We start from the raw sequence: 15,490 nt of genomic DNA on the forward strand, positions 1-15,490 counted from the left end.
GATTTCATGGCGGACATTTTGTGATATACCGATAATTATATATAACAACAAGAGAATTCAATGATTCCACTCGATCCAATTCAATCATATCCTCCACAACAATTACATTCTACAACTGTATTAGCAACTTGCTCATTCAACCTCAACTTCTCCTCTATTTAGACTACACTTCTTATATACCATCACAATGATCGCCTCAGACAATGCCCCGCCCGATGTGGTCTACCCAAAAGGCATGAAGTTTGCCATATTAATGATTTCGCTCTATATCAGCATGTTCCTGGTTGCCTTGGTATGTCCTGTAAACATTCGATACTATGACACAACTAACTGTCTTCAGGACAAACTCATCATCTCGACTGCTATTCCCGCTATCACGAACGACTTCCATGCTGCGAGTGACCTTGGCTGGTATGGCACAGCTTACCTTCTTACCAACTGTGCCTTCTTGCTAGTATTCGGCAAACTATACACCATCTTGGATATCAAGACCACTTTCATGACTGCCATGGTACTCTTTGAGATTGGCTCAGCTATTTGTGGTGCCGCCCCAAACTCGATTGCTTTCATCATTGGAAGAGCTGTCGCAGGTCTAGGCGGTGCTGGTACTCAATCTGGTATCGTGAGTTGTCCCCTATTGCCTCGAGGGCAACACCCTCACTCACACTGTTAGCTCGTCATCATTGTCTATGCTGTCCCTCTTGAGAAGCGACCTCAGTACCAAGGTCTCTTCGGTGCAGTCTTTGGAATCGCTTCAGCTATTGGACCCGTCATTGGAGGTGTCTTCACAACTCACGTCACATGGAGATGGTGCTTCTACATAAACCTCCCCCTTGGCGCCGTTGTCTTGACCTTCGTCTTCCTATTTCTCCAAGTTCCCCGTCGATCGACTGGGAAGACCGGTCTCATGTACAAGCTCCAGCAGCTAAACTTACTCGGCTTGGTTGCTCTTATCCCTGGAGTCGTATGCCTCTGCCTGGCTCTCCAATGGGGTGGCTTCGAGTATAGCGTAGGTGTTTGTCCCCTGTGCTGCATCGACTCAACTAACATCACTTAGTGGAACAATGGTCGTATTATTGCTTTGCTGGTGGTTGCTTTCACTCTCCTCATCGCCTTTGTCCTCGTCCAGATCTGGAAGCCCGAACAAGCAACTGTCCCTCCTCACATCTTCGCCAAGCGCAGCATTTTCGGTGGCTTTTGGGTGAGCTTCTGTATTGGTGCCCACCAGACACTGTTGATTTACTTCCTCCCCGTCTGGTTTCAGGTCATCAACGGAGATTCTGCCATGGACAGTGGTATTCATCTCTTGGCCATGGTACTCGCTCTTGTTGTTGGATCCATCATCAGCGGTGTTCTTACCTCTCGCATTGGATATTATATGCCGTTCCTCATTGCCGGAATCTGCATCTCTTCCATCGGCGCTGGCCTTTTTACTATCCTTGGCACCAATGCTTCAGAAGGCCAATGGATTGGATATCAGATTGTATATGGCTTTGGTCTCGGTGCTTGTTCCCAGGCTCCCAACATGGCTGCCCAGACTGTGCTCCCACGCAACCAGGTATCGATTGGTGCTTCACTCGTCATCTTTGCCCAAACACTCTCTGGTGCCATTTTCGTTTCTGTTGGCACCAACGTTCTCGATGGTGAATTGGCCAAGCGTTTGTCCGCTTTTGCAAGCGTTACTACCAAGCAGATCGAGTCAGCTGGTTTAACAGGGCTTCTCAAGACTATCCCTGAGAAGTTCCACAAGGAGACACTGACTGCCTACAACGATTCGCTGCATGTTTGCTTCCGCGTCGCACTCATCATGGCTTGCCTGGCTATCTTGGGGGCGTTGGCTATGGAGTGGGCCAGCGTGAAGAAAGAAGTAGTCGAGACAACAAAGGAGAGTGACAATGAGGCAGAGGAGAAGTCGGTTGCTTGATTGCTTAGGTTGCTTGTACGAAGGCGTGGGAGTTATTGTTGATAGATGGTTGTTTCTGCATTGAATACCCAGCTCGATAATTAGATCTCATTCACTATTCACAAAATTATATGTCATTACAATGACTGTCTTTGTTATCAAAAAGTCACCTTGACAAACCAGTGAAGATATTCAGTGAATCTGATGGAACCTGGAAGCTCTTCAACTGCCGTCCCTATCGATAAAGCTGTCGCCCACTTTTCCCATGAGCCCCTCACCCCCATCCCACCTTCCGAGTCTCCGAAAGTTGCTGATCTTCCCACCTCATGATCTCGACTTCGTTCTCCCATTGATCACCTCTCCGCCATTCTTTCATCCTAAAAACTACGCACCGATAGTATCGCCAGCCGCATGAATCCATACATATACGCATCAGACCAATCTCAACTCATCATGACAACTACCAATTCCACCGCGGAGCAAGCCTCCAGGATACCTGTTCTCCTACTCAAGACGAGATCGAGCCCTGGCGATTCCTACGAAGATCTTTTCTCAGAATCTAGTATTCATGACAGTGGTTTTGCGCCGCAGTTCGTGCCTGTTCTGCTGCATCAATTTCACAGTGATGGCATGAAGGAAGTCGCAGCGCTACTTCGCGATCGCCGCATCGGAAACCAGGAACATCATGAATACGGCGGCTTGATCTTCACATCGCAACGCGCCGTCGAAGCTTTTGTGAAGCTTGTCGAAGATGGCAAAGCCGGTACGTCATAACCTTGGAGTAATCATATCTCTAGAACCACCTCAGCTAACACAATCTCTCTTGCGACAGAGGACACTCCCAACCCCGAGGATAACACCTCATGGCCCCATCTACAGAACATCCCCGTCTACAGTGTCGGCCCCGCCACTACTCGCGCCCTCGCCGCCGTCCCTCAAGATCCCCCTCTCAAAGTCTTCGGTAGCCACACAGGCAACGGCGCAGCCCTGGCTCCTTTTATCCTCGCCCACTACTACGAATGGTACCGCGACCAAGCTCGTGCGACTCTCCCGCCGATTCTATTCCTCGTTGGGGAGACCCGTCGTGACATCATCCCCAAAACGCTACAGGACGGCGCACTACCGGATACAGAGCGCATTCGTGTGACAGAGACGGTCGTCTATGGGACGGGTGTCATGGAGAGCTTTCCGGTTGATCTACGCAGGGTCCTCAGCGAAACGCGCAATGATCCTATGCGATGGATTGTGGTATTCTCACCAACCGGATGCGATAGTATGCTTCGAGTCATGGGAATTCTGGATCCTGAAACCAATAAAGTGTATAAGGGCTACGAACGGGACGGCAAGACGTTTATCGCGACCATCGGACCTACGACGAGAGATCACCTGCTGTCCTTTGGATTCGAGCCTGACGTGTGCGCAGAGTCACCGACACCTCAAGGAGTACTGGAAGGGATCCAGGCGTTTATAGCCAAGAGACAGAGCCGAGACGGGGAGCAATCAAACATTTGATTTTTTTTGTAAGAATATTTGCGGAGTATTGAAAGGGCCACTAATGGTGTAAAGAGTTGGGAGTATCAGCTCCGGGTATCATTGATTTTTACTGATCTTGCCTTGAATATTTTTTGCTGTTGTCCTCCTTGTTATATACCCAAAAACTTTATCCAAACAAAGGTCGCTCTGCCTTCACAGCACACAGATCTTCCTTCTTCCCATAGATCATCAATTTAATGAGAGACCGATCCGCCTGCGAATACCATATCATAACACCGAGCGCCATGCAAACATGTGAGAGCCATACCGAAGCATCATCATCATACGCCCATAACCCAGAGTTCGACTCCGATGACGCCAAATTTGGTTCCCTCGTCACTCAGAGGTTCGTTACCAAAGGTTTCGCACCTTGAGCTATGTCCGTTTTCAAGTCCATTGTCTAACCATAGCCCGTAGTGCCCACCGCCTGATCCAACACTTAGAAAGCCGGTCTCGCAGTTGATGCAGAAGTCATTTAGACCACTGTATGGGAATGCTTTGAACCTGACAGCTTCGCTAGGTGTAGGCGACGGCGCGCGAGAATGTGTAGGGGTGTTGCTCTCCGACGAAGGCGGTGGCGGGGCGAGCGTTATAATTCGAGAGTTCAGGTTTGTCGTATCAGCTGATGGAGGTGGTGGAAGAGGCGTGATAGTCGAGGCTCGCCAGAGGAAGCATTCGCCGTTACCAAAGTACGAGTGCGCAGGATGCGGGTATTCGGATAGGTATGCGCCAAAGATCTAAGCATGTTAGTTAACGGCATAACGTCATATGAGCTCACTCGATACGCACCCCTCCTTCTAGGTCTTTGACGACCAGGACAAAACCAGCTCGTTTGCCTTCGTATTGTCGACAGCGCTGATACAGAGTCGCCAAGCTCGCGCCGTCCTGCTCAAGGCTGTAGACCAGATGCCAGTCGTCCACGATGCGTAGGCGCTCAGGAACCATGGTGCGAATCTCCTCCGCGACAGCGGCCGTCAGTAACTTAGCCGACGTGGGCGTGCCCTGACGATAACCATGAAGAACAAGAGGATCCAGAGGTGGAGGACGAAGGGGGCTCGCTGTACGGCGCACGGGTGTGAAGACACCGTTTATACCGTCTTTTGTGCCATTGCCGTTGTGGTACTTGTAGTCGTCGTCGTAGGCGGTGTCGGCCTGGCTAGGGAACGAACCCTCACTAGAGAAGCGACGGATGAGGCCGGTCCACATGTTTGTGATGTAGGATGCAGAGGCGCGGTTAGGATTGTTGGGTGTAGCGGCGCCAGAAGATTCGGGAGTTTCGGGGGATTCGTTGCGGTCAGAAGAGCTCATGACGTGTAAACACAGAGTCTAGTGATAGTGATGGTCAAATTAGGAAGCCCAGGAGGTCATAGATACGAGATTTAAAGCATTTGGTGATCAGGAAGTTGAATAAGAATAGTGCCGTTGCTAAAAGGGAGACAGGACGTTGATATGTAGTGTCGAGATCTAAGACATTGGAGGGAATGAATAAGTTCTGACGCTGTTATGGTAAGGTAAGGTAATGGAGGGCAGCTGTTGGAGATAGAGGGCATGAGATTGGGGGAGCTAGTGGAGCTAGATATAGCGGGGTTAACGCCTAGAACAAGACTTAAAAGAACATGATCTTGACAATTGATGCATTAACATTAATAAGTTCTAACTCACTTTCATCGCTTGAAAATGGATATATTTCAGGCAGCAATTGCCACATTTTCTGCCGAATACTAAACAGCTTACAACGAATTGCGTGGTGATTCATAAGCCTGTGGTCTCTTTTACTGGCCACATGCATGTATGTAGGTACGTACACGCTGGCAAACTTCATGATCGTCATCAACACCAGAGCCTCAAGCACCAAAACGCTAGCTCGATATGGCCAACGGCCTATCACGGCTGAATTGCTGGCTCGGTCTAGACCTTTTGATCTGTTGTCTTGTCACTAGGACTCTCTGATTGTCACGTTCCTGAAGGTAAGTTGGCCGATGAGGATTGGGCGAAACAAAAGTCATGATATTACTTGATATCTCTATTGGATTAGTAGTCTCTCAACGTGTATAGTTCCTAACATGCAGGGAGAACACTCTAACATCTGAGTTTGCTACTAACTCTGTTTCACTATTGATCACCTGCGTATGCTCAACATCGTATCATCATGAAGTTTTTTTCTTGGGATATAACAACTAAAAAAAGAAATGGCTGCAATGTGCACTTCATCAAATCATCTTCAAGTCCCATGTTTGCCTTTCTCAGACTCTGACTCTGATCCTGACTCTGGCCCATGTCTTTGATCCTGTTTCCATACATTTGACCATCTTTCAACATCAAGTTTGCCCTAAAAGACCCATGCCATGTGCATGCTATGCAGAATAAACTAACAGGTGATTCTGTGTATGTTTGCGTGCGTGAGGGTTGTGCTGTGGTCTATCTATCTTCTCCAAATTCTGCCACTTATCTTCCTCTCAAATATCACAACTATGAGCACGCCTGCTAGCAACAGATAACCTGTCAGAGGTGTCTCGGATCGCAGATCCTAGATGCCTCGCCGATCTTCGTTATCATACCACATTTACCTCATAATCTCCTGGTAGATCAACTGCTTCAGCTGCTCCTTGCTCAGGTTGTCTTTGTGCTTGTCAAAGTCAAAGAACTCCTCGGGGATCGGGGGCGCTGTTGGCTCATCCTCGGGATCGTGGTAAGGCTCAAGGTATGGGTGCTTCAGAGCCTCCTCCACGGTAATGCGCTTAACAGGGTTGAATGCGAGGAGCTTCTCGAGCAGGTCGAGGGCCAGATCCGAGGTCTTGGGGAATAGAGTTCGGAAGGGAACCTTCTTCTTGAAGGGGAGCGATCGAATGTATTCTCGAGCGCGGCGCGACTTGATTCCGTAGTAATCTTCCATAGTGGGCGTGCCCAGCACATCCAGAATGAGTGTCAACTGGTGGTGGTCTAGCGGTCAAATGGTCAGCAAAGAGCTCTATCGTCTCACGCATTTCAACAATCACTTACAGTCCTTGCCAGGGAAAAGAGGCTTGCCGCTGAGCATCTCGGCGAGAATGCAGCCAACCGACCACACATCAATAGCCTTGGTGTACTCCTTGAAAGTCAACATGATCTCGGGCGCACGGTACCATCGAGTCGCGACGTATTCAGTCATGAAACCGGAGTTGTCCTCCTGGGAAGCAGCGGATCGCGCAAGACCAAAATCGCAAACCTTGAGATCACAGTTGGCGTTGAGGAGGAGGTTGGAGGGCTTCAAGTCTCGGTGCAGCACGTTGGCCGAGTGCATGGCCTTGAGGGCGCGGAGGGTCTGGTAGATGAAGTACTGGCAGTGGTCGTCAGAAAGGTCCTGGGTGCGGATGACTCGGTGCATATCCGTCTCCATCAGCTCCTGTATCATTCGTTAGTCTGCTGTTGCTATTGCGACTGAGCGCTGGCGGTACAAACCTGGATCAAGTAGACTTCATTAAATGACTCGTAGTTTCGGGGCTTCTGGATATCGAGAATGGAGATGATGTTCTCGTGGTTGAAATATCGCAACAGCTTCATCTCTCGCAGGGTTCTTAGACAGAACATGGAGTGATCGAAAGGAGTGATCTTCTTGATAGCGACCTTTTGGCCGGAGGGCTTGTGAATGGCAGAGCTGGGGGAGTATTAGAATTTGATACACTGCGCAAATCGCACGAGACACGAGAAAACATACCAGACAACACCATAGGCGCCCTCACCAACAACATCCTGAATATCATACTGCTCGCTCACGTTGAACGAGATCTTGCGGGACCCCGCAGCGTTAGGGGGGTTCGATCGAGACATGGTCGCGGTGAAGAGGAGGGGAAAGCTGAGGAGGATTAGAGCGACCGAAAAGCTAACGACTGATGCCGTGTAGAGAAGAATGCGCAGTCGCTCGATCGGTCGGTCGAGATGGTGTAGAAATAAGGTAGAGTCAAGTCAAGTCAAGAGAAAAGGACCAGCCAAGCAAGACGAAGAAGGCTCCTTTGTTGGTACTGGAGGGATCTGGACCTGGACCACCTGGACTGGCTTGAACTGGCTGGGCAGGACTGGACTGGACTGGCTGATTAAGGATGATTTGAGGGGTTAGGTATTGAGCTCCACCCAATACAATCGCAAGTTTTGATTATCGACGAGACTCAACGGAATCGAGCGAGATATGCAGTTGATGATTTATAGCGACTGAGAAAGGAACCAAAGTGTAACGATGGAAAATAGGTAGGTATTTAGTAGAAAAAAAGGGTTGACAGCGACGGGGAGTTATAGTAGCGATAAAGTAGTTGAGCAGCTACAGATGGAACAGAAGAGCTCCACGTCCGCTCGGGCCGTGCTGATGCTGGTTCAAATAGCCCAGTTCGCAAGTTGAGAGCGCGGGGCAGAAGAGGGTCTTGCACTGCTGTAATGACCCGTACAGAGGCTAGCGCGTCGTGGCAGAGGCCCAGGTTTCAGTTCGGTTCGCCGTCGTCAACGGTGAGTATAGGTAAGAAAGGGTAAGGATATTGCTGCACAGGCTATTTCTTAGGGGAGACAGTCTTCCGAATCTAGCAGTTGAATTGGTCTGTGAGTAAGGTATCCCGTACGTAGAGAGAGAGAGAGAGAGGTATTCCCTCTGGCTGGGTCTGGATCTGACACAAAAGGAATGGAGGATAACTTTTAAAACAAGACAGGTTGGCTGAGATGTGAAACAAGCACGATGAGTCAAGACAAGGCAAGACAAGACGGACGGAACAGAAGGGTAGTTATTAAGTAATATCACTAGTTCAATCAATCATTTCTTTCGTCATCTGATTCTTTGTCCCGTTGGGCTGATGACTCTGAGATGTGATAAAGCCAAAGCTGGGCGGCTAAGAACCAACAACTACTTGCTCAAGCTGGTGGAGGTGTCACCTCAGCCTGATAGTGGACATCCAGTGACTTGTCCTCAATGCAAAGAAAGGACTCAAAATACGACAGAGTGTCCTTTGAGTTTGCCTACGCAGGCAGATCTCTTCAAGGGAATGCGTGATCGCAAGACGAAACGAAACCCTTGAAGAATAAACCAAGGTTCATGGTTCATGGACAGGTCCAGAACATCTGCAATGATCGCCAGGAGGGGCATCAACAACGCCAACATTGCCGAAATGCTATTGAATGAACAATAGAGCAGTTGAACCTGGAACAACTAAACACAGAATAACGGGATGACAGAGCAACTATCCATCATCTCGGATATTGCAGTACGAGACTCCTTGGATATAGTGGATGACCCTGGATTAACAAGCTTAACTTAAGGGCGTTAACGATTGAAGGAAGACAAAGTGGGGGAGGGGAGAGGCGAGCTCTCTGATTGACTTTGACCATGGAACGGGCGGGACGGACAGCTTCCCGTCAGGTACCTGACGATACGTGATAATCACAGAAACAACAGAGAAGTCCAATGTATCCGTCTGTAACAGACCTAAACGAAACGAAGACACTGTAGCATCACCCTCTGAGACGAAACGTTACAGAATCTCCCAGTGACATGACGCTAGCGATTCAAAATACTGGGCGTTTAGCATCTGACAGCCCCGAAACATGGAGAATGCTACTCTGCCCTCTCGTCCTCTTCAGTGGACCGCATCAACCCCTGTTCGACAAAGATCCCTCTATGCGTTTCACCAACCTAATGCCATGCCGCTTCACATGTTACCGACTCTAATTCTTCCTCAACGGCATGACCTGAACTGAACTGAGCTGATTCACCTGGATAGGTAGGTAGGAATGTACGTGAAGAGAAGCACTGTGTCTCTGTGTTCTTAAAATAAACTACCCAGCGCCTAATTCTAGCCATCATTGGCTGCTTGGCTCGATAGGCGTGTGCGTTTCACACCCACCGACTCGGCGGCGTTTCATCATTGGATAGCGAGGTCCTTGCATCTCATGTACCAACTCAACTCAACTCTGCAGGGGAACATCGCGTCTGCGGCTGCGTCTGGTGCCTGTATCAGATTTCATGGGGACCAACCCCTCGGTCATGGATTCATCCAAGGAATCGGGTCTCCTTTCCGTTTGGTTTCTGAGGGAATGCATTTCTAAAAATATCATGCATTACTATGCATGTCAGTCTATGGTTCTTGGTTGACTGTATCATGTCTTGACCCTGGTTGTGCTGTTTAATGCTATCATCATGGGCCCCTCTGCTCTGTAGAACATCATCATGATCATGATGGCAATGGTCTCAACATCACCTCACCCCGTCACGTTAGGTAATCTTCACGATTGCTCACAAAACAATTCATTCACTCTAATTGACACCGTTCGTCCTCGCATCCCTGTTACCAAAAACAGCCGACTGCTTCTCCAGGACCTCGACTCCAGTCATTGAACCCTCCTCATCCCGATCCCAATATTACAAGGACAGATCCGACCCACTCCTCCGTCTACAAACGCTCAACTTTTCGTGAGCTACTCTACTGAACAACCTTGATACAAAGGTTAGTTTGTCATCTCAGCCAATGTTGTCGTCGATCAACTCACCTTTTCTCTCAACATGCCTAGCCATTGAGCTGCGCTTACACCCTGGTCGGCTCGATCCTCCACGAGTAGCGTCTGCGCCCAGAGCTTCAGACTAGGTTCTCCGTCTTCTCGCACGATATACAGGTGGGGCAATGTAATGCTGCCAACCCCTAGTGACTTGTGGTCACGGCTCTTCTGAACAATAGCTCGCACGCGTTCGTTGAAGTCTCCCTCAAGCTCGGGTACGCGACCCTTGCCGACCTGGATCTGGCCTCTGTCTTCCACTCCAAACACATCTTGCACCAATTGCGGTACGGCGTCACGGCCGACCCACAAGAACTGAGTTTGTCCATCATCGATGAGGTACAAGCCGTAGGGCACAAGCCTCTCTGAAGACAGGTTGAGCGCAGGAGGGAGCGCAATGTGGCCCGTCTCCTGGTCGGGAACCCCCGCGTTGTCGGGCATATCATGTAGTGAGTAAAGTCGTGGGTAGATGTAGCGCATCAAGAGAGGCACAGGAAGTGTTGACAGGAGGCAGAGAGCTGCCGATCTGATGTCGGAGGGGATTTGAGATGACTTGCGGAGGCCAACGTTCTTGATCAGCCCCAGGAACAGGAGGGGAAGACCGCGGAGGTTGGCGGGGAATTGCAGACCGCCACCCATGCTGCCTCCAGCCAGCTCCTTCTTGAATGTCTGCAAGAGCTCGGTAACCTTGCTCTGCAGAGCGTCGCGGGCCGCATCGAGGCCGCTTGAAAGGGCCCGCTCCACGGCCTTGTGGCTGAAGTAAGTGGTAATGGCACACTGGTCCGCTGAGGCGTACATATCGGATAGATTGGTCGTTGTAGGAAGGGCCAGAGTCATGACTCTGATGCGACGCTCACCATTGCAGGTTGTGTGCAACACTGCCGCTTGGAGGCAGATGACGTTCTTGGTAAGATTCTCATCAATAGCCACCTCGACAACGTAACATTGATCGCGGGGGAAGGCGGGGAAAGCGCAGAGATCAGAGCTTCGGTTGAAGAAGTTGCCGTAGAATGTGTTCATTCTCAGACCACTTGTGGCTCGGACTCGGAGAACAGCTTCCAGACCAATTTCAGACGAAAGATAGTCGCTGAACTCGGAAGCAAACTTGAGGGCATCCTCAGGTCGCGAGGCATGCCAGCCTGGGTAGAACCAGGTCTGGCCGCCGGTGTAGCGGGGGAGGTTGCTGAGCGAAGCCACATCTTGATACTGTGATGAGAAGAGGAACATATCGATAGAGACCTGGCTCTTTGAGCATTCGACGGCAAAGCTCTTGTAGAAACTGTTGGCTGTTTGAAGCAGAGCTCCCTCCTTTGATGTGCCAAGAAGCTTCTTATCCTCGCGCATCTCGAGCTTGCCGACACCAAGGTTAGGCAGGGAAGCAGTCAAAACAACAATCTTGCCTCCGAGGGTGGAGATAAGCTTGTGAGCTGCACGCAGGGCTGATCCCATGCATGAACCATTGCTCTGGTTGTTCTGGAACATATCGGGAAGCTTCTGCAGGAACTTCTCAACGCTTTGTCGGCTCTCGCTAAGAGGGACCAGGAGCTCGTTAGGGATAGGCAGGAAAGGTTCATCGAGATCGCTGACAACCAGCATATTGGTCTCGCCATTCTCATCAGTATCTTTGGGGATCGAGAAGTAGTGGAGGCTAGAGTCCACGGCCAAGAAACCAAGGCGCGTGCGGCGATCAGCATTTGGTATCCTGTCAAGGCTGTCCAGAATGGTGCGGGCTGCGGTGGCCACGAGTCCGGTTGAAACAGCAGCGTAGCTGACATCGAAACAGAACAGGTAGATGAGGGGCTGAGGTGGGCGAACCATGTACTCCTGGGGAGCAACAAACTCAACAACAGCATGGTTCAGCTCGGGTCGCTGCCATCGGTCGACACTCTGCTGGGCAGCGGCATCCCAATCGAAAGCCTGAGGAACATCGTTGGTCAGATTACACATATTACACCTCCATCGGTGTCCCTGGTCCAGGAAAGTAACATAAGGGTTGATGTATGTTCTACAACGTCGGCAACGCGAGATGACCTGATCCTGCACAACAGGTACGGGATCCTCATCGTCGTGGAGAGAACCGTAGGGCTGGATGACGAGCGCAAGGGGCAGCTTGGACTTCTTCAGGAGCGAGTGGGTGGTGGGAACAGCGTTGAGAGTTGATCGGAAATATCGCGGGGAGCAGTTGGCGTCGGGGGACGGAGTAACACTCGTCTGATAGGTGAAAGTTAGTGATTGACAAAATTACCATGCCTGAAAATAAGCAACTCACGTTGGGAGGAAGAACAATCGGGGGCGGGGGAAGGTCAAGCTCCGAGACATTGAAGGGCTGGCTAAGGAGATCAGTTGGATAGAGCTGGTTCAGAACAGCAGGGCGAGGAGGCTGAGCGGCCTGGGGTTGTTGAGCCTGACCACCAATGTTCATGTTGCCGACGCCTTGAGTAATGCCGCCAACTCCTGGCGCGGGCTGCTGAGCACCAGGTGCTGGGTATCCTTGATCGGGAGCTTGGTAGCCATATTGAGGAGCCTGGGGAGCAGCGGGTTGCTGTGCGCCGTATCCCTGGGGATATTGGTATCCTTGAGGGGCAGCGGCTTGAGGTTCGGCCTGATAACCTCCATAACCTGGCTGAGCGGGAGGGGCACCGAATTGCTGAGGAGCTCCGCCGGTCTGAGCACCGGCGACGGCGTTGGCGCCTGTACCAACCTCGAAAGCCTGAGCCGCATATCCTCGCTTCTTCTTCTTGTGGCCTTGATCGTGGGGCTGTTGCTGTTGGGCGGCGGCAGGGTCCTCGTAAGCTTGTTGAGGTTGCTGTTCTTGGCCAGCATATTGATCGTATTGCTGGGCTGGATAGCCGCCGAAGCCATCACCAGGAGGGGGCATCGACATGGTTGAAGTGTGAAGGGAGCAGTGTCGCACCCGAGGTTGAGGTAATGTATATATGTATGTGTAAACGGTGTCGGTCAATCGGTCGAGAAACGGTTCAAAAGGCGCTGCAGGGGAGCAGGCGTTTTAGCAATTAGCAGAAAATGGGAGAGTAAAAGGCAACTCCCGATCCGAGGCTCCCAGTCGACGAAATCTGGATGTTGGACTGGGATGGAGGAGGATAAATGGAGGTGGGTGTTGGGCGGTTGATGAGCTCAGAGCTGTTAGGTAGCGTAGCCTGTGTCTGTCTGCATGTCTGGCCTCTTCGCATTGGTCACCGCCACAGCGACAAAGCCAAGAATCCTGTAGTGCCAAAGGAGGGGCTACCTATCTCATGGTTGCCTGAGCCACGCTATCAGATGCCAGAGACGGCGAGAAGAGGACAACGATATCACTAGATATCCTCACGTGTTGATATGAGTCAATTCAGAAGAGCAATCCATTAGATCTTGTAAATGTGTCCATACTCATCGATACTACAAGCAAACTTAGAGCTTGGAGCTACCGTGGCGTCAAAGCTTCACTGGAAGCTCTGGTGGGAGTGCACAGCCACATCCATTGTCCAAGATCATGTACCGGTATAATTCAAGAACTGTAGCTGTCATGAGAATAGGTATTTCCTAAAACTTAGGTATATTCCTGTGCCTAAACAGATGTTTGTCTCCTATCATACTGATTGAAGTAATTTGTCTTGTTCTCGATATGGATAATCATAGCCTTCAATTTGTCGCCGTATAGTACGTAAGTCTTGCAAATGGTGGTAGATGTTGAGTTGCCAGTATCGAATTAAGAGCGATATGCTTTAGGCTTGTATAACTTAATGAAGCTCATCCTTGATTGGTTTTTTGAAAGTCATGTTGACTCTTGGTTTTGATTTATATCTCAATCGCCAACGTCTGTTACCCCGGGAACTCTGTCTCAGGCCAAATGAATACACAAAAGGGCACGTCGTCCAAAGAGCAGTCTAAAGATTACTCCTAGAGCCCTGGTGAGCTTTTTAATCAAGAACTTCCATGATATCATAGGTCACTGGAAGTGACACCCCAGTGTTGGCCTACACGAAACAACTCATGCACATCTGGGCAACGATAAGATGTATTCACCAAGAGAATCTTATAAGTAGACTAGGAAAACATCTGAGCCGAAAGGCGTTTCATACAGTTGTCTTGGTCAATATGCTATTATGTGGTGAATTTGACTATGTGTTGATAAATTCGAACTCCTCACTGTGGTGTAAGTGGTCAAATTTGCTAAAAGAAGCAGCATAGAATCATAAGAGTTAGGTAGAACTAGTGATGCATAGGACAAGGAGAGAAAGTCTACAGTAGTCACGTTACTTACATGATGTTAAGCCGTGTGAGTAGGAAAATAGCTGACATTCCTTCCTCATATCGTGCCTGTCTCTAGCCAAGCCAGCTGACTGATGAGGGTTGGCCACAGCACAATGAATGTCGCCGATCTATATGCTTCTATCAAGCCCTATAGCTACTGAAATATCCGTCTCCTCTCTTTATCATCGAGAAGTTAGGCACGGGTGTGTGTATGTCATACAGAGCCGTAAAAACAATCGCTCTTCAAAATGTTGCACAGATGGTCAGCGTTGCAGTTTATTGTTACCTGCTCTTAGGACAGCGTCTCTCTTGCCTTGTCTACGGGATGCCTTGGGATCATCAAATCACAAAATTGTTTGGCAGGTCAAGGAAACTCAGAGTGAAGTTCATGTGCTTGTACTATGGCGAGTAACCAGATGGCGAGAGGAAGCAACGGCTAGGTCAAGCATGAGGCAATGTACCCCTACAGTGTAACAAGAGTCTACATGTTTCTTTCGCATTGAATCAGTTAGAAGCTTGGTGATCAGGGTGTTAAGCCTCATGCTTTCCATAGACCTGGGATGTTACCCTGTAAAATCTTGGTCTTGACTGCATGTATGTTAACGCACAGGCTTTCAACCACTCTTGTCACCATCTGAATTCCATATGATAATATGCTCTCTCTATAAAGATAGAATAGCACACGCTTCTCATGCGCAGTCATTCAGAGTGTCAGACAAAAACATCATGATTGCTTCTTCAAGCCTCGTCACAAACCCCCTACATCACCACACCAACATAGACTGTTCTCGATTCACCACAGGGGGAAATAAGTCAGCCGCCACAAAAAGTTGACTCCCTCAGGCTGTTAACAATTAAGGTACAATCAGGTGACAGAAGTCTGACAACAGTATACAGTATATAACCTATTTAGCCCTATTATATAGAGTTTTAAAATAGGATATCTTAATAGATTTATATGATAATAATATTTTAAAATCTAATATATTATCTTTTAATCTTTAAATAATATTATCTAACTTTTTTTTTTTTAAATTTTAGAACTATTATTTAATATATTAAATAAATATAAAATATAAAGGTTTATTTATATAGTACTAATAAGCTCTATAATAAAATATACTAACTATATTTCCCACTATAAACTCTCTATAAGTTTTAGTAATAATATTTCCTTAAAGATAATTATTTAAAGAATTTATTTAACTTTTATAAAAAAATCTTTATTTTATTTAAAGACTAATGTAATAGTATTTAAAGGCTAATATATGATAATATATTTTTTAAAAAGTCATGCTT

The 15,490-nt window shown here is 48.8% G+C and overlaps 5 protein-coding genes across 8 annotated transcripts; 2 read left to right on the plus strand and 3 right to left on the minus strand.

The window, feature by feature from the left end:
- Positions 1–187: 187 nt before the first annotated feature.
- FOIG_03173 (uncharacterized protein) lies at positions 188–1,924 on the plus strand (the record flags this gene model as incomplete). The annotated part of the gene is made up of 4 exons (XM_031200889.1): positions 188–292; positions 341–622; positions 674–1,009; positions 1,058–1,924. 4 exons carry the CDS (start codon positions 188–190, stop codon positions 1,922–1,924), a joined length of 1,590 nt encoding a protein of 529 aa, XP_031068413.1.
- A 205-nt stretch (positions 1,925–2,129) lies between these two features.
- FOIG_03174 (uroporphyrinogen-III synthase) lies at positions 2,130–5,030 on the plus strand. Of its 2 annotated transcripts, XM_031200891.1 has the most exons (3): positions 2,130–2,666; positions 2,736–3,782; positions 3,854–5,030. In XM_031200891.1, the coding sequence occupies exons 1-2, from the start codon at positions 2,315–2,317 to the stop codon at positions 3,413–3,415; spliced, it is 1,032 nt and encodes a 343-aa protein (XP_031068415.1). In that variant the 5' UTR covers positions 2,130–2,314; the 3' UTR covers positions 3,416–3,782; positions 3,854–5,030. The 2 variants fall into 2 exon arrangements, with proteins under 2 accessions (XP_031068415.1, XP_031068414.1); XM_031200890.1 differs by having other exon boundaries at positions 2,736–5,030.
- FOIG_03175 (oxidation resistance protein 1) lies at positions 2,844–4,971 on the minus strand. Its single transcript, XM_031200892.1, has 2 exons — positions 4,226–4,971; positions 2,844–4,173 (listed from the first exon to the last, which is right to left on the minus strand). Exons 1-2 carry the CDS (start codon positions 4,742–4,744, stop codon positions 3,718–3,720), a joined length of 975 nt encoding a protein of 324 aa, XP_031068416.1. The 5' UTR covers positions 4,745–4,971; the 3' UTR covers positions 2,844–3,717.
- Positions 5,031–5,410: 380 nt separating the features above from the next.
- Positions 5,411–8,291, minus strand: FOIG_03176 (CMGC/MAPK protein kinase). 2 transcript variants are annotated; one of them, XM_031200893.1, is made up of 4 exons: positions 7,131–8,291; positions 6,875–7,070; positions 6,437–6,818; positions 5,411–6,376 (listed from the first exon to the last, which is right to left on the minus strand). In XM_031200893.1, the coding sequence occupies exons 1-4, from the start codon at positions 7,241–7,243 to the stop codon at positions 6,000–6,002; spliced, it is 1,068 nt and encodes a 355-aa protein (XP_031068417.1). In that variant the 5' UTR covers positions 7,244–8,291; the 3' UTR covers positions 5,411–5,999. The 2 variants fall into 2 exon arrangements, with proteins under 2 accessions (XP_031068417.1, XP_031068418.1); XM_031200894.1 differs by having other exon boundaries at positions 6,437–7,070.
- Positions 8,292–9,457: 1,166 nt separating this feature from the next.
- FOIG_03177 (uncharacterized protein) lies at positions 9,458–13,321 on the minus strand. Of its 2 annotated transcripts, XM_031200895.1 has the most exons (3): positions 12,210–13,321; positions 9,938–12,151; positions 9,458–9,882 (listed from the first exon to the last, which is right to left on the minus strand). In XM_031200895.1, the coding sequence occupies exons 1-3, from the start codon at positions 12,822–12,824 to the stop codon at positions 9,871–9,873; spliced, it is 2,841 nt and encodes a 946-aa protein (XP_031068419.1). In that variant the 5' UTR covers positions 12,825–13,321; the 3' UTR covers positions 9,458–9,870. The 2 variants fall into 2 exon arrangements, with proteins under 2 accessions (XP_031068419.1, XP_031068420.1); XM_031200896.1 differs by having other exon boundaries at positions 9,458–12,151.
- Positions 13,322–15,490: the final 2,169 nt, after the last annotated feature.

Source organism: Fusarium odoratissimum, assembly GCF_000260195.1.
Source record: "Fusarium odoratissimum NRRL 54006 unplaced genomic scaffold supercont1.4, whole genome shotgun sequence".
In the NCBI taxonomy this organism is placed as follows: Eukaryota; Fungi; Ascomycota; class Sordariomycetes; order Hypocreales; family Nectriaceae; genus Fusarium; species Fusarium odoratissimum.